The 20,855-nt window shown below is 40.5% G+C and overlaps 2 protein-coding genes across 3 annotated transcripts; one reads left to right on the top strand and one right to left on the bottom strand.

Moving 5' to 3' along the window:
- Positions 1-2,121: 2,121 nt before the first annotated feature.
- RANBP1 (RAN binding protein 1) lies at positions 2,122-12,451 on the bottom strand. Of its 2 annotated transcripts, none has more exons than XM_079322655.1 (6): positions 12,317-12,451; positions 10,429-10,565; positions 9,267-9,424; positions 7,442-7,570; positions 5,474-5,539; positions 2,122-2,294 (listed from the first exon to the last, which is right to left on the bottom strand). In XM_079322655.1, the coding sequence occupies exons 1-6, from the start codon at positions 12,329-12,331 to the stop codon at positions 2,290-2,292; spliced, it is 510 nt and encodes a 169-aa protein (XP_079178781.1). In that variant the 5' UTR covers positions 12,332-12,451; the 3' UTR covers positions 2,122-2,289. The 2 variants fall into 2 exon arrangements, with proteins under 2 accessions (XP_079178781.1, XP_079178780.1); XM_079322654.1 differs by lacking the exon at positions 2,122-2,294 and adding an exon at positions 2,549-4,539.
- Positions 12,452-12,504: 53 nt separating this feature from the next.
- Positions 12,505-19,506, top strand: TRMT2A (tRNA methyltransferase 2 homolog A). Its single transcript, XM_079322653.1, has 11 exons — positions 12,505-13,493; positions 14,209-14,317; positions 14,793-14,974; positions 15,805-15,919; positions 16,173-16,288; positions 16,838-16,949; positions 17,419-17,541; positions 17,835-17,910; positions 18,416-18,532; positions 18,714-18,810; positions 19,135-19,506. Exons 1-11 carry the CDS (start codon positions 12,913-12,915, stop codon positions 19,415-19,417), a joined length of 1,911 nt encoding a protein of 636 aa, XP_079178779.1. The 5' UTR covers positions 12,505-12,912; the 3' UTR covers positions 19,418-19,506.
- Positions 19,507-20,855: the final 1,349 nt, after the last annotated feature.

Here is a 20,855-nt window from a genome sequence, read left to right as displayed (position 1 = left end):
TCTTAGGTTTTAAGCAAATTACACATCTTGATACAGCAGTTCATATTTACAATACAGTGAATCAGCTGATGTAAATTTGTAGAGTCAAGACTGATAGACAACAAGCTGGACTGTTCCATTTCAAAAGTTGGAAACATGTTTAAGACTGTAAAGTTGATGAAATATTTGCAGTTGTCAAACACCTTCCACAAAATAAATGTGCTACATGCAGCATCTAAACCAGATTTGTGCTAGCAGTTTCTTTGTACTTAAAACATCATAGTGGTGTTACAGAAAAAACAACCCACAAATATTACCTGCACCCTCAATACTTAAAGTGCATTTCTAAAAATGTAATCTATTTATGGATCTGATGTAGGTGCATTTTCACTAGGAGCCTACAACAAAGTAGTTTGGTAAGTCTTAAAAATATGAACAGTCAGTGGTCTTAAGTCAGTGGTTGGTGTCTAAAGTGACTTTAAGTGGACAAAGATTCCATATCTATATTTGCATATTATAAAAATATAGTGGTTGTATATCTGATACTTAGCTGTAGATACTAACACTACTCACCTCTTAAACATAAGGAAGATTTTTGCTCCTGTGCTTGTCTGTTTTCACAACCTCAAGATTTATTTCCTTATTCTTACTTGCACAAGTTGCTTACTTGAGAAGCACCTTGTTCTCACATGAACTAGTCTGAGAAATCACTTACATGTAGAATCCACTCTACAGCTCATTACTTCAAACTTTTCTTCCTCAAGCAAAATAATTCTAATCTGTTGCAGTTTTTCTTAGCTCCTTACGCTGAAATGATACATTGTTAAAGATTTAGTTAAGATTGGTAAAAAACTGGTAATTCCTCTTCTTTCTATTTTAAAGAGTAATTATAGCAAAATCTAATTAGGAAGACCTTTAAGGTAGATCCTAAATACAACATCATAAAATAAAATAAAATCCTTTATACACACCTCATTTCACTGAACTAGTTTATGTTTAAACTTGACCCCAGCAATGTAAAAACACTCTGAAATTAGTTTGGCTAATCAGAATTAAAACAATGGCTTGCCATGGATGCCTCAGAAAATACACCTTGCTAGGAACAACCTGGAGCAGCCAGGACAGATGGGTGTCCTGGGAACAAGAGGGCATAAATAAAGACAGCAATGGGAAATTAACTGGAGAGGTCTGGGTTGTTGAAATGATCACCCACTGTTTAAGGGCTCAGCCCTGAAAGCCAATGACAATTTGTACAGATTAAAAACCAGTAGGGCAGTTTATAATGTAATCTCCACTGTCTCCATTTCTACACAAATAGGTGCAATTTAATATTACTAAGGTGTCAAGCTGAGTTTCCTGTACTCCAAGTCTCTTTTTTAGAGAAAAATTTCCAGTAACAAATTTTTCACTGAGTTATGTAAAGGAATGCAGAATTTACAACATTCTCCTATCTGCATAGTGTTGAGAAGAATTTTAATTTTCTAAGGTTTGGTATCACTGAACTTGTATTTGATACAAGCTACCTTATTATACAGGGAAAAAAATTACATTTAGTGTTAAAACACAACAAATTGGGAGCGTTTGCAATTTGTGAATGAGATATTTTGTGTTACTAATACAAATTTATTCTTGGAGGAAAAAACCCCAACAGATTAGTGTAGTCTTCAAAATAATTAACATGAGATCTACAGAGAACTAGTTTGAATTAATTTCTATAATAAGTAGACTTCTTTAAGACCTGAACTAACTGTTAAGATACTATTTTGATCCTTGTCAAAATTTAACAATTTTTAATTTGAAGTCATCACTTAGGAGTCTTCAGACATTCATCCATTCAGCACATACACACAAAACCATTGATACCACCAAAGGCTGAATCTCTAAGCCTGTCTATAGAGCAGCTTTCTAAACCCGAACCAAGTAGAAAATTTGTACAAATTTCAGACTTTAGCACTTTATTAACCCTGTTGTATTTTCTTTCTTCATAAAAAATGGATTAGAACTTTTAAAAAATTTTCACTTGGTAGTCTACTTTACCTATAGGGAAGTCTAATAATTAGACTGACTTGCACAAAAAAAACAAGCCTTACTTCCGAGATAATTTTAAAAATACTTACTGCTTTTTAATGTGTAGAACAGCTAAAGTGACCAGAATATTGAAGGGCCATCGTTTAGTTTAGAGGACTAAAACATTCTTCAGCCAAATGTTACCCAGAGCAATTATTTTACTGAGTGGTCTCTCAACTTTGCTCTTTGAGAATGCAGACTTGCAAGGATGGTTGCTATCCATGAACTGTAAACACAGGTCAGTTAACCTAAACAGGAATGGAAATGTCTTGAAGTCATTTAAGTATGCTGAAGTAAAAGGGGAAGAAGAGAAGATAATAACATTAAGCAGGAGTCATCAATAACTAATATTAAGACAAATTAAGTCATTCAGGTGCTGCCCCCCCTCTTCTGTACATTTGACAATGAAATGCAACTCATCCATTTTGCTGCCTTCATCACTTTGCCACTGCAGACTAAAAATGCATTCCCAGTAAGAGTTCTCAAAATAAAAGGCAAATCCTTTAAATGAAAATTTAAGTTTATTTTGAAATTTTTAAGTAATTTCTATCAATTGAGACACAGTTTGACATTATCAGATAATTTACAGTGATTCATGGATAAAGATTTGGCTTTTACATTCAAATGTTAAATACTTCAAAATAGCTTTGTCTTGTTATTTCCAAACCAGAAACACTAAAGAGCATTTTATCTTGCCTTTCAACCATCTTTGTTAATTAACAGACTTTTGATATCTGCTGTAGTTGAAGGGAAATGTGCAAAACACCAAAGGAATTATTTTGTTTGAATGAAGTGAGTACCTTAATTACAGTTCTAGATTTAACACTCATTCACTGTAGCATCAAAAGGCAGTGCTAAGAAGAAAGACATGATTTATTTTTTAAAAATATATTTTTCTTATGTAGACTACAGAACTTGACTGAATTAAAAGCCTCTATGAAGACAAATAGATCATGTTAACATCATTCAGTCTTACAGTTTAGGAAGTTTTGTCCAGTTTTCATAATTATTTTGGAAACTACTATAAAATTTAATCTCTATCCTAACACAATCCTTGAATTAGTGTTTAACAACAAAATTCAATTTATCTATCAGACTTAATTGTGTTGATTTTATTGCTTACTACAGTTTTTTCTTACTCTCTAGCCCTACTTTGCAATTGGATAAACAAAAAACATTTGCAGGGAAGAGATTTGACCAAGTTGCCCATTCTTGCAAGGAGGGTGTCCCTCAAGCATGTGCACCATAATTAACTATTCCAAAGTGAATTCTAGCCTGCTGCTCTCCAAGAGGGACAGCCTCCATATCAAACATCTGAGAAATTCAAAACTCCTCCAGTTTGTAAAAACATGAGCTCCAAATCCCTGGGAAAAAAAAAAAGCTTACATATTTTAGAGCTATACATTCTTGAGACTACAACAATATGCTGGCAAGGGCAATCTCACAGCAAGGTACTCACAGAGCTCAGATTCCTTTGCACACACCTCAGCATAACAGGCTGCTGCTGCCTTCAGCCAGCAAGCAGCACTGTGGAAGATCTGGAACAGCAGCAGGAACTTTCTGCTAGAATCAAGCCTTTGCACTATTAACAAATTTGAGGTGGGGGGAAGCACAGATTTCATTTTGGGAGAGAAAATGCTTCTCAAATCTGACATCAATTTTGTGCCCCACCTTCATTTTCACTGTCTGATGGATCAGCAGCAGCAGTGTGCCAGGAATGCTCATACTGCCTGATTCCAGAAGTCCCCTGCTTTTCAAGCACAGCACATTCCCTGCTCAGGTACACACAGCAGCAGGTGAGAAAGGTCTGTTAGATTACAGTTTAGAAGCCATATAAGAAACACAAATGCAATCCTGATCTTCCCTGCTGACAAAGTCTGTTAACCTACTTAATCCACAGGTATGATATGCAGCTCAATTAAACAAGTGTATTCATAAGCCTTTACAGTGTACAGAAAACTCAGTTCTGTCCCCTGATGCTGTTTTCAAGTTTTTTTAATTCTTTTATTCACTCTTTAGGATGACTATAAATAAGTGTTTCCACTATGGAAAAGAAAGTTAGCACAGTACATCTTCATGACTGGGGAATGAATTTTTCTGAAGACACCTTCCAAAGGGCAAAAGCTTAGAAAAATCAATGTGAATGTTGAATTCAGTTCCATATAAAGTCCCTTGTAAAAAAGAAAAGAAAAACAAAAAAACCCAAAACAAAACAAAAACAAAACTAAACAAAAAAAAACCAAAACAACCCTACAAAAAACCCCAACCAACCAAAAAAACCCAAAAAAAAACAAACCTACAAAAAAAATAGAAAAAAGAAAAAAAAAAAGGAAAAAGTAAAGGAAAAACTGCAAGGCCCAGGATGATTTTATTGCTTTTCTTCAGTTTCCTCCTTGGTCTCTTTCTTCTCAGATTCTCTGCTCTCTTCCTTTACAGAAAGCTCTTCTAGTTTTTCAGCAACTTTATCAGCACTATCATTTTTGTCTGTGCCTGCTAAAAGATTGGTTAGGAAAAGTATTACATACAGGCAGTAATGGATTTTCCTGTTAGAGTAAAGAAGCAGAGGGTGAAGGGGGTTGGAAGAGACAGCTGGTATTGGACAAAAATAAAGATATTCTTCACTGACCAATGGAGTGACTCATTCCATTTCTTTTCCTCTGGTAATTACTTCAGATGTCAGAATTCAAGAAACACCACTTGTATCTGTTAACCACTACACGAGGGCTTAATCACAGGGACTGAGGAGTGTGTAACCTCTGGCCAGCTGTGCTGCTACCAATAAAGTATCCAGACAAGCCTTGAGTTTCTTGTCATCTTAACCAAAAAAAAGCAAGGTCAAGTTCCCCAGTTTGAAATTGGAACACAGGAATTCCTAGAAGTGGAAAACTCCAACATAAATATCTGGAAGAATGCTGATTGCAGACCACTGTAGTCTGTACTTAAGAAAGACAGAAATGTTTCTTTTATTTACATGGTGAGATACCTCATCACAATGGCAATTCTAAAGGAAGGTGCAATAATATATTAGAGACTTGTGAACAACTCACACACACTAACAACTACAAAACACATGAAATACTATGCCTCCATGATTATACATTGGCAAAATTTGGGAAAGGGACCTGGAAGGAAGGAAGGAAGGGCACTGTGGTTGCAGTGTTTACAGTTAATTTGTTTACTACAAGCCCTAAGTATCTCCTTGGCACCATTTCCACAACAGCCATGTCCCAACAGCAACTGTAACAGCCTTCCACAGGAAGGAAGGCCATCGTCACTCCTGTGAGCTCTTACTCTCGCAGACAGAAAAGCACCTGAACTGAAGGCTGCAGTTCAGCACAGAGTGAGTCTGCTGGAACACAACACTCCAGGGTACTGGAACCACTCACACAGCTCAGGGATGTGGCTGAGTACACTGAGACTGCCTTACCTTTTTTTGCTTTCTTGCCTACTTCATTCCTGCATTCTTCAAATTTTGCCTTGAATTTCTGTGCATCTGTTTCAGTGAAGATAAAATATTTTTTCATTACTTTTACCGCCTCACAACATTGAATACTTTAAATCTTGAAGAAAATACCCCAGGAGAAGCTCAGTGTAAACAAAATTTTTACGGACTTATGGAATAATCATACAAGATGCAAAATTCTTCAATCACATTTTTGTGCAAAGCAATTCATCTTCTTCAGCAAGTTTACTTAAGCAGCCTATTTTGCAAAATATTCAAAATGTAATGCCAGCAGGAGCTGTTTTGTAGTTATTGCAACTCTCAGCTGTCTGTAGCCTAAAGGAATAGGAATATGATGTCAGAGACTGCTAATACAACTATCTGTATGCAAAAGAGTGAAGATTAGCTTTGAACTGCTATCCTTGTCAGCTATGTTACATCCTAAGAGTCTTCCACAACCTGGCCATAACTGAGGGTTCCTAGAATCAGCAAAGGAAGATAATGCCAGTTTCACCATTGCAGCATTCAGACTCTGTACCCAAGGGCTACTCCTCACTGCAAGAGCCAACAATGCACAGTCTTCACAACATTCTGGTCTAAGCCACCAATTAATTCAACAACCATTCCAAGCAGCTGATCAAATTCCAATAATGTCTCTACACAAGTAATACAAGCAACAAGAGACTGGGCAAGGAGCTTCCTGACACTAGAAGGACGAAGGTGGTACTAGCCCAGTATCCCTGGCTAGTGTGGCTGACCACAGGAGGTCACTGTTGCCCTAGAGGAATTCTCAAAGCACTTTGTAGCTAGTCCAGGATATGTTTGTATCCATTCCTTTTCAAGGATATCAAACAGGAGAGACACCTGAAGGACAAACTTAGGTCTGTTCACCTGTCATCTGCTTAGTCAGTACTGCAAAGGGAAAGCAGGAAGAAAGGACTACTCCCTCAAGACAGAACATTCAATAATCTGAACAGCCTCTACCAGAAAGAGGGAAAGACTTTTCAGAGATGAGCAAATAGCTACCCTTTCATTTCCTACTTGATCATGAAGCAAGCACTAAGCAGGTGGACCAGAAAGGCTTATTTGCCTGCACAAAATTACACTGGAGACTTAAGGCAAAGCAAAAAGGCAAGATATACCACGTTCTTTCCTGACATAGTCAAATCCATCAAGTTTTAAAATATACAACCACTTTATGATCCATCTAGTATGTAAGGAGAAAAGGAGGCTACAACACTAAACTTGTGTGGCAAATTGTAAAGCAAGAAATGCAAGACTTTCATTATTCTTCTTCAAAAAAATCCCCAAACCAGCAACAAAACAAACCAACATCACCCTCCTCTGCCTCCAAACACTTCTTTGATGTAATCCTAGCTGATCCATTATTAGAGTTACTTTTCTGGCACTCAGTGTCACTCCAGAAAACCCCACCAACTAGTATGATGGGTCTGACTAGCATTTTTCACTAAGAGTTCCATTTAATCAAAACAAAGAAGATGCTACATATTTCATTAAATAAAGAAAAACCAACCCAGATGTTCTGCTAATGCAGATGGACCAGAAATATCAGGTCAGGATTTCCTTGTTCCTAATGCAAAAATGTAATCTTAATTACAACTGAGCACCTGAATTACATGAAAGTAAGCTGTGAGTCTCCTAACTGTCTTTAGTTTTATTCTAATTGGCATTGCACTTTCATGAAATGGCTTAGGTTAAAAAAGTGCCTAGGGCAGACATTACAAATATTACTGCAGCCCTAATTACCACACTGTTTGTCAACAGATAGTGAAGTGATTAACAGAATTCTCTCAGATAAAGGATTAATTAGCTAACACTACCATGCAGGGGTGAGATACAGCACATCTCCAACAACGGCTTAGAGCAGCATTTAGACAAGCAGGGTAACATAAGAGTTCACAATCAGTGTAAGTTCAGTGCCAGTCCACTCACTCTCTGCATTTAGAAATCGGATTGCCAGGAGTTCAGGCTTGGGGCTCTCATCTGCAAAGTCAGCATGTGTGTTCCAGACCCAGGCCCTGTCGCTCCCAGCGTTAGGCTTCAGCTCCATTAAGGGTGTGACTGAAAGGAAAGCATTACAAGATGTACAGAGCACAACAGCAAATGTTTTCCACACCAGCCTCCATCAATCCCAGTGACAAGGGGCTGTGATGCTTATGTAAAGCACTTGACACAGAATTACTCTGGGATAAATACAAGACAGTGGTGGTTGTATCTTTTTTCTTACATTGTCAAATAAAATTATAAGGCCACTGCTGTGTGAGAGGATGCTGGATTCACTGTTGTTAGGAAAAAGAGTTGGATTAATTTTTTGCTTAAAACAGATGACTGTGATACTAAGAGATGCAGTCACTGAGCACAGCTCTGAAATACAACCAAATTATTCAGGAGAAAAAGGCATCCAAACAGACAAACAACACTCATTCTTCTTCTGCACACCAAAACTACTACCAGAATTAATTTGAAAAAGCACTATTCCTTCAATTTGTCATCAGGTTAATTACCACTCCCAGTAAATCAGTTTAAAGCTGTACAAGATATTACAGAATTGTGAAGTGCAGCAAAGTGAACATAGCATCTTTTCAATCTGTTCCCTCCCAATAAATGGGGCCCTGTCCCTCCAAAACACTACATTTACTTCACCTGACTGACTGGAGAGGTTGAAATGTTACATCCCACAGTATCTTAAGACTTTTTACATTACAGACATGCAAAGTGTAAGCAGGGCTTTTTATCTCCTTGGGCCCTGTCTAGCTCAGGAGAAATCTGAAGTCTACTCTCTTCCCTGCATTTTTAACATCTATCATTCATCTAACAGATGAAAATACATTTTGCTCCATTCAATGCTTTGCAAAAATGAAGAGAGTTCTTTTGTCTGACTGTGAGTCAGCATAAATTCAATAAACCAATCTATATGGAGAGCAGCTTTTCCAGGAAAAGAACAAACAACTTTGAACACAAATACTATAAATTTATCAATTCTGCTTTGCTATGTGCAACATTTATTTCGTTAAACAAAAGGTTTATTCCTGCTGGTTGGTGGCATTGAGGTTTGCATTAAGCTACTTCTAAGTTCAAGTTACCTAAATGTAGTTTAACTCCACTGAACACTACAGACTCCTCACATGTGAGTATCACCAAACAAGCAAAGTACCACCAAACTGGTCTACTTGTTGCAAGTTGTGCTGACTTTCAAGTCTGTCTGCCCTTTCATGGTTTTCTAAATTCAAAGAGGATTTTTTTAATGAGTCAGCCCAATATAACACATTCATTTCAGTTTATTTCACAAGCAGAGAAAGGCAGACTCAGATTTGCTTAGCACCTCAGTCTCTGTTTTCTGATGGTTAAGGATTAGTTTTGGAAAATTAAACATTTAGCTCAAAGTAGTAAATTATTACATCATGTTTTTTCTCACTCTTCAACAAAAGCAACCCAACATATGTTAAATTCTTATTCCAAATAGTATTAAGGCCTATGTGTTCCACACTCCAATAATCATTAAAATAAAGCACACACACACACTGGAAGCAATCACATAATGCCTGTATATCACAACTAAATTTTCAAGTGACTTTAGTTAGTCTTACAGCACTATCAGACTGAAGAAAAAAAACCTCCAGCTTCCTTCCATTAATAAAAATAACTTCTCATGGCTCTTGATGCCTCTAACCTTATATGCAGAGCAAAAGACAACCACACTTCAATTCTACAAGCTTATCTTTAAAACCAAGAATAAGTACAGCAATGTGTAACATACTGTAATGGTTTGCACAGATCTTTAGGGTTTTATCCCTCCGCATGAGGAGGCGAATTGTTCCCTTCTCCTTGTGTTTCAGGAGTTTGACATCACCAGTTCCTCGTTCTTTCCATTCTGGAAGGTCATTCTCAGATGCGAACCGGAAGAGCTTCGCTCGCCTTGGAGAAGAGAAAATTTAATTAGCCCACATCTATTAAAACATTTCTTAAATCACAACCTCTTTTTAAAAGAAGAGAACAATTATTTTAATAAGATCCCCTGTTCTACTTCAATATACACATTCAGAAACTGATATGATAAATTAAAATATAATTATAAAATATTAGGAATTATGTAATAACTGTACTAAAATTCAACAGGTTCTGGGCACTCTTAAAGGGATGATAAACATATTTGATGTAGGCAACCTTTTAAATGCAGGTAGCTAATTAATAGGTTTTGCTATAGCCAAAGTTCACCACATTACCTGTCAGAAACTGACCATCACTTTAGTTATTATCAGAATCTGTACAAGGAGAACTCAAATCTCTCTTCCAGATGAGCAATACCATTCTGTGATTAAGTAAAAGCAGAATTTTTTAACCTATTTAAAGCAAGCACATCAGGGATCAAATTCAAAATGCTTCCTAAGCCTTTAAACTACATTTTTCTTCAGACAGATCAAGCCATCCTGATCTGACAATAAGCATAATCTAAGGATAAACTGTGTTGAAGACTACAGACAGGAACTGCCACAAATGCCCCAATATTGTACTGCAGTTGTTGCTTTTATTATTTCAGTACCTTGTACTGAAATAATACATCCCCTTACCCAGGGATGCATGGCAGCAACACCATGTACATCTCATTTCCTTCCTCCCAAGACACTTGTTCCACATTCTGTGATCACTACTTCAGTAATTATTACCTAAGTTGTTGTTTTCTTTTGTGCAAACAATGCTAAAGCCAGATTCATACTATCAGCTCCCTTCTATGGTTCCAGACTTCATTTTCTTGGGGCAACATCAATCACCCCCCACTTAATCTCTGCCATCACAGTGCAGACCAACCAAGCCAGAACATCCCTTCACACAGATTGCTGCAAGTTATGCAGCTTTTTATAAACACTGTTAAGTTGAAGCCTAATGAATATTCAGATAATAGTGAGAAATACACTACTCACATCTTAAAGAGTTCTTCCTCATCCTCTTCCAGAGTTTTTATTTCTTGCTCTGGAAGAGAAACTATAGGCTCAAACTGAGGATCGTGGTTAGAATCATCTGCATTTTCAGTAGAAGTATCATGCTCCTCATGTACTTCCTGAGGAGAAAAAAAAAACAAACACAAACTTACTACATTTGCTTCAGCCAACCTTGAAGTACTCACACTTGTGTTTAAAACATTCATGACTTTTCAGCAACCAGATCTTAGTAACTGAAATACCCTGTAGCAGTAAAGAAATATGATTATACCTGAAAACAAATGACTGCCATGTCAATATACAGTTACACTAAGAAACAAAAAGGTGCTCATGCAGGGCTAGGTGCTTTAATACTACCACTCATTAATTGTGCAGAGGCTTGGCCTTGGAGTAATAGCTCTTGGTTATGGAAAAACAGTTTCTTCAACAATTTTTCCTATGTAATGTGTTTCATGCTACTAAACTCTTTATTATTTCCTAGTTCCTAATGACCCGTTGTTAATGGAAAAATTAGAAAAATACCCACACAACATCCTAACCCAGTTTAAGGGACACATTGCATCCTGAGTTCATTATTCTTTCTTATGTATTTTAATCATCCACAATCAACACAAAGATATTTTGAGGCACAGCTGCAACACTCCTCAAGGAACTTCAGGTTAGAGGTAAATGGCCAAAATAATACTTCCTACCTAAGTTGTTTAAGAATCTGTCAGAGCATTCGTTAACTTAAGAATGGTTTTTACTGTGTGACTAGTAAGTAAATGATAACCATCTCCAGTACTTCATACATATGGACTGTTAAGAAGCACTCAGCACACAAGACTAGGAGGGAGATTCATATGCAAGTTTAACAAAGCCACAGAACAGCTATCTCAGGTCAAGGGAACTGATTTGGGTTCGGGGTTTTTTTTTTGTTGCTGCTTGAGTAACAGAAAGGAAAAACAGTCTACACGTAGAAGACATTTAAATAATATTTTTACTTTACAAATGGAAGAGTCCATTCTTACAGATTCTATTCACAATGTCCTTTACAAGGCAAGTATACACCACGTGTGCATAAAGCAACAGAAATAAAGCAGTCTATTTTTACTAAATAGTAAACAAAAGAAAAAATAGCGGGTAGGGAAAATTCGGTAAAAAATGATGCAAAATAAAAACTAGTTGTATCAACAACGTCACACAAGCTATCGCCAGTTTTATGTCGCCAGTGTTCCAGCAAGGAAAAAAAAAATGCGAGAAAGGCATTACGTCACATCTGTTTCCAAAAAACGGGAAAAGAAATGTTAACTAAACTTTTACACATTGTATCCATCTGTGTAAGCAGCACATCCCGCACGGCAATTCATCATGCGTTCTGCGCCTGAGCAATTAATTACACAGAGCATGAGAAATGCACATTTCACAGCAGCCACATGCGAGAACGTGGATCCCGCTATCACGACACGATCCCGCCCTGCCGCGATATGAAGCACGTGGGGAGCGTGCGGCACGAGGGGTTCGGCCAGCGGGCCGCGGGAGGGGCGGGAAAAGAAAGGAGGGAAACGGGGAGAAGGACGAGAGGAAGATCCCGGGTGGCTCGGGCTCCCTCACGCCGGCAAATGGCCAAGGCGGCTGGAGGGGCCGGCCCAGGCGGCCACACGTGTCCGGAGCGGCCGCAAAGCCCCGGCCCCGCGGGCGCGGCCGCTCCAGCTCCCAGCAAGGCCCAGCGTCCGTGCCCCCCTCCCCCCCCCACCCCGGGCCCTGCCCGACCGCGGCTCCCCCCGCCCGGGCCCCACCTGTTTCCGTGACTCTCCCGCCCCGGCCCTCGGTGCCGCCCTGTCCCCCCCGCCGTTCCCGGCCCGGCCGCCGGCCCGCGGCCGCCCCTCACCACGGTGTCCGCCATGGGCCCGGTCGCCGCGCTCCGCTCGCCGCTTCCTGCCGCGCGCCCCGCCCGCCTTTACCTCATTCCCGCAGCCCGCGCCGCGCCGCCGCGAGGCTCCATGGGAAACACCCGCTCCCCCCGGACCCGCGCTCCAGCCCCGCCCCCGGAGCGGGCAGAGCACCGCCCGGCCCGGCCCCGTCACACCGATCCCCCCACGGGCCGCCGCAGCCGGCCCGGTACCGGCCCTGTCACCGGCTCCCGGTACCGCCCGCCGGCGCGGCCCCTCCCGCGCCCCGAGAAGCGCTTTTGTTGTCCCGTTTCCCGGGCGCTTTTCCCATCAGCCCCCGCGCCATGGCGGCGGCCGCGCGCGTCCCGGCCCAAGATGGCGCCCGCGCGAGGGAAAGCGTGATGTGTGAGCTTCTGTTTTTAATGGGTTCAAGGGTCGCAGGTGCTCTCGGGCGCGAGGAGCGGCAGCGCTGAGGGGCAGCGTTTAAGAAACACCAAGATCGTTCCTCCGCCATCGCTCTCCTCGCAGCGGCCCGTCCGTGAGGCTCCGGCCCCGCCCCGCGAGGCGCGCGGGTGGCTGAGGGGCCGGCGGGACCATGGCGGAGGAGGGCGAGCGCTGCGACCCCGAGCGCGCCACGGCTGCCGCGGCGGAGGCTGGAGATGGGGCTGAGCCCGACAGCCGGGCCGGGGAAGACCCCGCGGAGAGCCCCGACGTGTACAGATACATTAAAGGAGACTTGTTCACCTCCGAGATCTATAAAGTAGAGATACAGAACCTGCCCAAATACATTGGGTTTAACGATGTGAAAAAGTTCCTTGCCAAGTACGGGCTCAGTCCGCACAAGATAAAACTCTTCGGGAAGCAGACGTTCGCCTTCGTGACGTTCAAGAGCGAGGAGGAGCGGGACAAGGCCATGCGGGTGCTGCACGGCGCGCTCTGGAAGAGCCGCCACCTCAGCGTGCGCCTGGCCAAGCCCAAAGCCGACCCCATCGCCAAGAAGAGGAAGCAAGAAGAGGATTCGGAGCAGGGAGAGGCGAAACGCGCGGCTCCCAGCGGAGAGGAGCCCCTGAGCAAGCGGATCGCGGATGTGGTGACCCCGCTCTGGAACGTGCCCTACGAGGAGCAGCTGGCCCAGAAGAAGCAGGAGTGCGAACAAGTGCTGCAGAGGCTGACAAAGTAATTCCTGTTTGTAACGTAATGTGTACAAGACTTGGCCTTGTGATGGGATATAGCTAAATTCACACCAGTTGGTACCTCTAAACTGAAGGGAGTTAGAGGTAGGTGAAAACTTGGATCCCCTGTCAAAGTAATTACGAGATAATCTCCGATGCTACAGCCTAAAAGCTGTTCCATCTGTCAAAACTTGCTGTTGATGTTCTTGGTCACCTTCAAAAGATTGCTTAATGAAGGGAAATTGGTTTTAAAGTCTATTGTTCCATAAGCAGAAGGATGTTTATGCCTATTAAAAAATGGGCTTGTCACAGGACAATAGAGAATCAATCTGTAGAGATGACAAGTTACTACTAGTAATTTGTCTAAGACGTTCTCTTTTAAAATCCCCTCAGAATTTTATGCCTGGTCTTTGGAGATCAAAGTATCGCTTCTGTCTCTTGCCTTGGATAAAACTGGCATTAAGTATCATGCATGGGTATGTTGATAAATCCAGTATATAGCCATTATAACTACATTTAGCCCTTATTTTTTCAGGTTACAGCTCTTATGAAGTTGGAGAGGGTTTGCCTGTTAAAAAATTCTGGAAGATGCACTCTTCCAGAGTGTTCCAAATGTGATTATTTTTCGTGCCCTATACAAAAAAAGAAGTCTTGTGCAACTCTTGACCTCAGTTTTTCTAAATGTATGCTGTACACTTTTTTGTTTCTGATTTGGGCAGGGAAATAGGAAATAACAACAGAGCTTTATTACCCTGGTTGTTCCTGCAGAAGCAGAAGTTTAATAAATTATGTTGCCCAGTGGAGGGAGTGAAAGCATCACCCTTGCAGGTAATGTAATCTCAGGTAAAGTGGAACAGGGTTAATGAGCTGAGGGTTACATTCATTATTTGGTCCTGAGAGACAGTGGACAAACTGAGTATTTGACTTCATCTTGTAATAAAAGATGAATTTTAGATGTTGTTGCCTTTCATGTAAATCCTGAGAGGAAATATTAACAGAAAGCAGAAAAATTGATAACTGGTTATTATAACACTAAAATGAATATGCTGTCCTTGCAAGTCTTTGTTGTAAGCTAATATATTCCTCAATAGAGGCAATATTTTTCTTTTTAAATAATAAGATTTATTAATACCTTTTCATTATTACTGTTAGTTCACACACATGGAGTATCTTCCATGTCAGCTAAACGTCCTGTGTCCATTTTCAAATTGCATTAAACCACATGGGATTTGTTTCAGAAGAAACTTGGTATGTACAAATTAATGCTGTGTAAATATCTTACATAACTTTATTTTAAATCTAGACTGGATATCGCAACAAATGTGAGTTCTTGATTGGGATTGGTGTAAATCAAGAAGACAAAACTGTGGGTTGTCGTCTTGGCAAATATAAGGGTGGTACATGTGCTGTAGTGGAGCCATTTGATACTATTCACATTCCTGCTATTGCCAAAAAAGTAGTAAAAGCTTTCCAAGACTACATAAGGTGAGCATAAGTAAAATGAGTTATCCATAAAGGTTTTGATATCTTAATCAAAAGTATTTGTAAATTTAATTAGTGTTTGTTCTGAGCTTTAAGATCTGCCAGTCTCAAATTTGAGTGATTCTTTGTGCCTGGATCATGGGGAATTTTTCCCTTGCTCCTGCTCAGGTGCTCAGAGATGGGGGACAGGTCCCAGCTGAACACAGCTGCATTGCAAGCAATGGAATGTGTAAGTCTACAGTAAAAAGTGTTACTCAGGAGCTTCTTCCACTAACTGTACAGAAGCACTCAGAAAAACACTTCTGAAAGGAACAATTAATTAACCAAGGTCCTTTGCTTCCTTGGATGAGGAGAAGAATCATCCTACAGAAAGGAATAAACCAAAAGTTGCACATTTAAGCAAGAGTACTTTTTTAGAAAAAGGGATGCATTCTTTAAAAAGGCAGTTAAATTCACAAAAATGGAAACCTCAGAAGAATCATGAAGATGGAAGATTTAACTTGGTATGAAGCAGAGAAGCTAATGAAAGCATTATAAAAGTTAAGTCATTCTCTGAATGCAGTGAGAAGCTGCCTCTTGCCTCTGTAATTTTGCATGCATTAAAACGGGTAAGAGGATTGTGAGGAGGGCCAGATTATTTTGCTTTAGGAGACACTCCATCACTATTTTAGTTGGAAATCATTATTTCTTTGACCAATCAGCATACCCTGTTTTGCACTCAGCATTTTTTCCCATCATTTCACATAGTTACGATTCTCTTGATCCAACAGACTGTTGAATGCTACACAAGGCAAGAATTCTGTGTGTAAGTAACGAGCTTGTGCCAATTGCAGGTCAACCCCTTACAGCGTGTACAGCCCCGAAACCTACGAAGGGCACTGGAAACAGCTCACGGTGCGCACCAGCCGCAGCGGCCACGTCATGGCAATCGCTTATTTCAATCCCCAGGTATTCCACCCCGTGCCTCAAGGGCAGCCCACACTCACTCTGCAGCTCAAGTTTGATGTTATGGATTGTGCATGCACAAGAGAAATAGAATAATTATTTGGTGTGGTTTACCTTGCTTCACTGCTCTAATTCTATTTAGACTAATCTGATACATGGAAATGAACAAGTAATATTCTTATGTAAAGCATATACTAAGTCATAGCTTGAAGTCACTAAAGTGATTATTCTCTCTTCTTTAACATGAAAACTTCAGAAATTGAGTAAAGAAGAGCTAGCTGACCTGAAAATCTCTCTGGCAAAATACTTCACAGAAGGGATGGGAAAGAGCAGTGGTGTTACTTCCCTGTACTTTGTGGAGGAAGGACAGAGGTGAGGGAGTTGACTTTGCTTTGGGGGATTTTGGTGGTTGCTGGATTTTTGGTGTTTGCAAGTTTCATAGCATTGTTTTGTCTACTTCATAGAAGTAGCAAGTTATTACTAATTTGTAAGTTCTTCACCTTTTCCACAAGAGACTCCTGAAATTTCCCATTCTCTGGATAAAGGCAGCAAGAGTTTCAGTGGGTGAACCCACTGGCCATTGCTAGTTGTCAAGCTGTAGAAGTGTTTACTGCAGTAGATTAATGTTTATTATCAAATAACTTCTGCCTTTCTTCCCTATTTATGTGAATTTTTCCATCTCCCAATCCTCCATAGAGCACAAGGCTCACACCATCTTCATCTGGAGATGGTGGAGGTGCTTGCACACTGATAAATTAATGGCCAAGAGCAGATGATAGATGTTACTGCTTAGGGTGTAGCACTATGGTTTTTAGCATGATTACAGCTTTGATAGAGATTGTAACAAACATGTTTTTCTTCTTTTTTTTGGTTTTGTTTCTCCTTCTCTGTGTTTTCTCCCTGATCCTCCCCTACCCCCAGGAAATCTCCCAATATAGAAGACTTGCCTTTGGAGCATGTGGCTGGTGATAAGTACATATATGAAGAACTCCTTGGCCTAAAATTTAGAATTTCTCCTCATGCATTTTTTCAAGTAAGGATGATGTGAAGCTGCTCATTTAACTGGATCTGCATGAATGCTCTTGAGCTTGACTAATGCTGTGGAACAAGATGTTAGATACATAGAAATTTACCTTTTATATATTTGGTGTGATTAAATAGCAGGAAGTGTTACATTTGGTTGTAAAAGCAGTAAATGACTGTAAACTTGATGGGAGCACAGTAAAGACAACTTTTTCTATTTATTAGTTCATTGTAAATTTTCTCCTCTTTCATGGCAGCCTTTTGTAACACTAAGCATGCAGTAATACAGTTCAGGAGTATTGTATTATTAATTTTTGTTTGCTTTTCCAAAACTTATCTCTTCTCTTCCAACATTTTAAAATGTGTTTTTAACAAATAATGATTTGATTTTTAGAAACAAGAAAACATGCTTTACTAAGACTCATTAAAACGTGTACTGTTTATGAAGAAGTAGATCTATTGGAAATTTAATTCCCCAGGTGAACACACAAGCTGCAGAAGTGTTGTACACTGCCATTGGGGAGTGGGCACAACTGAGCCAAGAGAGCACCGTGCTGGACATCTGTTGTGGGACAGGAACCATTGGGATTTCTTTAGCAAAGGTTAGCAATTTTTATATTCCTGGATAGAAGCTACTTTTTACCTATTTTTAACTGTGGCTACAAGGGAAGAAAATACCTAATGTATGTGAAATGCAACAGATTATATCTTCATTTTTTGAATTAATTTGTAATTGAGCTGCCTGCAGCTGCTTTACCACATTATTATGAAAACTCACCCTTGTGTTGAGCAGCCTAGGTAGGAGTCAAAGTCCCTGTTAATTGCTGATGCTAGGAAAAATGGTTAAATTCACACATACAGACCACAAAGGGATCTTTTTCCTTTGATTCTACAGAGAGTGAAGAAGGTAATTGGAATTGAGCTCTGCCAAGAAGCTGTGCAGGATGCCAAAGCAAACGCCCAGATTAATGGTGAGTTTAGCTGAAATACTGAGGGTGTTTAGTAAGGAGTAGTTCTAGCACAGCCAGTTGTTCTTTACCTTATCTAAGCAGCCTGGAATTACATGGTGTTGATAGTGATCTTGTCCCGTTTAAACACTTAATCGCTCTTGAAAACAAATACCTTGCTAGCCTAGGAGATCAATTTTCCAGTTGAACAGCTTTCTTTGAAATTTTAGAAGTAAAGCATTTTTTTCAGTGTAAAAATGAGACAAAACCACAGCAATCCTCTTAAAGAAAACATTAACACAGCCGGTGTGCATGGCCTTTTGTTTTAGCCTAGATAACAGAAAATGGCTCAAATTATTGTTGTTTAAATCATCTGAAGTTAACAGTGATTGCAGTGATTACACTGTTTCCAGAGTAGATGAAACAATTTGGAGTTTCTGAGGCATCAAAACTTAATATCCAAGGTGAAGAACTGGAAGCTGCTTTGACTAGACAAGCACTCAGACAGCTTTTTTTCTTTTTCTTACAGAGCTGAGTAATATTGAATTTTATTGTGGGAAGGCAGAAGATATTGTTCCTTCTCTAATGAATGTTTTAGCTCCTCAGAACGTGATCACGATTGTAGACCCACCACGAGCAGGCCTGCGTAAGTTTACCAGAGAGGGTTTAAGTCTGTTCTCTTAAAGGATATTGGGTGGGAAGCCAAAGAAACCACCACTAGGATAAATTAAGTGAAGGCTTCAGACACAGTTTGGAGCAAGATTGCAGCAGTTTTGTTAATGCTGAGTATAATCTGTCACTCTGCTGTTGTGGTTTTGGTCATCTAGATTCCAAGGTAATTCTTGCCCTTAGAAGAGCTGAACACCTGAAGAAGCTCATCTATGTCTCTTGCAATCCCAGAGCTGCAATGAATAACTTTGTGGAGTGAGTGTTTCTTGCATTAAGTTGACTTACTAAATGTGGTCAGAAAACTGGTTTTTGAGGAGGGTGGACCATTGCTGGATTCTTATTTGCAAGCCATGTTGCTTGAGGCTTACCTTTCACCAGAAACAGCTGGGAGCTGCAGCAGCTGGCATGGAATGGTATTGCCTGATACACAAGTCATAATAGAAATATTTGGGGTAGTAAATAGGCCTGTCATGGAATTGAGGCCTGGGGAAGAAAATCCTCTCTGAGAAGAGCAGCAGTGCTGAGTACACTAAAATACTAACACATTTCTTCCTGCCTTTTTTCCCCTTCCCCACCAAGCCTGTGCCGGGCCCCTTCCAACAGGGTGAAAGGAGCCTCGTTCCGGCCCGTGAGAGCCATGGCTGTGGATCTGTTCCCGCAGACCAGGCACTGCGAGTTACTGATCTTCTTTGAGAGGGTGGAGTACACCAACGGCAGCTCAGCAGCAGCCCCTGCTGCCAGCCAGGCCACAGCAGCAGCCTGCAGGGCTCAGGGGGAGGATGGCATCAGCCCAGAGGCCAACGAGGGCAGCCAGGCACCTGCTGCCCATGGAGACTGCAGTCCAAGAGAGGGCTCACCTTAACTCCTGAGAGACTTTGCACAAACTACTTTTGCTTTTTAACTGCATCAGAATATCACTCCTGTAACATGCAGGTAATAAATCTCTGTACAGAGTAACTGCAAGGCTTCCAACTTATTTCATCATCCTAATATGAATTAAATTTCATTATCATAGGTTCCCAGAAGGGTTTGTGTTGGAAAGGAGCTTAGTGATCATCTCATAACCACCCCTCTACCATGAGCACCTTCCACTCAGAGCCCCGGCAAGCCTGGTCTTGCACACTTCCAGGGACAGGATGTTACAGAGGTTTAGGCCAAATCCTGCTTCTCTTTCTGCCTAGATACATACATATAAATATCTATATGCAGACACATCCAATTCCCAGAACAAGTTATGTTGCTACAGGGACCTGGATGTACCTGTCATTACTTAATCATGCTCTGCCCTCCTGTCAGACCTAAGCCATGTTTTTTCAGTAAGCAAGTAAAGATTAACCCTTCCATAAATCATTTAATTTCTACATCTTCATTAGAAAGTAACAAAGTCGAATAAAACTGTTACTACACTTTCCAGAGTTGAAGTCAGTCTTATTCTCAGACTGTAGCATCACTGACAAGACAATAAAGGCTCTAAGTTTCCTATACCAAACTCATAAAGCTGAGGTGACTTTGCTCAAGCCAGGCCCTCACCACTAAAAACTGACAGCCAGAACTGACCTGTACAAACACCAGCACCTTACACTGCACTGCCAGTGCATCCACTGGAGGTGAAGATAAACCTGGCCTGACAACTCCACAAGGTGCTCTCCAGTCAGGACTCACTGCAGCCAGAGGCTCTGCAATCAAGGGACTGTGATCCACACTACACAACAGACAGCAACACTGTTAGAAGGAATGACCATCCTAAATCTCAACTTGCTTCTAATAGCCATTTAATATGGCCTAACAACAACAAAATTCTCCCACAGCCCATGGCTGTACTGATACACCTTTCCAGTGTTTGGTACCTGCACCCAACAGGTACCAAAACCAGTACTTTGGGTTGTAGTATTTCCAGCCTTGCCATAGTTTAAGGAAAAATACAAATGCCAATTCAAAAAGAGGTAACTTAATTTCATTCCAAGTGTTTAACCATGTAATTCCTCACCAAAAAACCAATTCAATATGTCTATAACCAACTAGGCTGCACTGATCTAATTGCTCTTTAAAAATACCTAGAACACTTGAAGAATAAGACTTCCTTTCTCTAGACATAGCTTAAGCTATCATAATACTAATCACACTGGCACATTTTATAATATCAAACTTTATTGCTCGAAACTAATTGTCTGAAAAATACACATGTAGTACTCAAAGACTGAACACAGAGGATTACATGATTGTGCAGAAAAAAAGCAAGCAGAGGCTCAGTGAAAATGAGGCTTTATAGTTGTACCAATTCAGCACTGGCACCAAGCAAC

The sequence above is a fragment of the Erithacus rubecula genome (genome assembly GCF_903797595.1).
Source record: "Erithacus rubecula genome assembly, chromosome: 19".
In the NCBI taxonomy this organism is placed as follows: Eukaryota; Metazoa; Chordata; class Aves; order Passeriformes; family Muscicapidae; genus Erithacus; species Erithacus rubecula.
The sequence above is the reverse complement of the archived record's forward strand: the minus strand, read 5'-3'. Positions and strand labels throughout refer to the sequence as shown.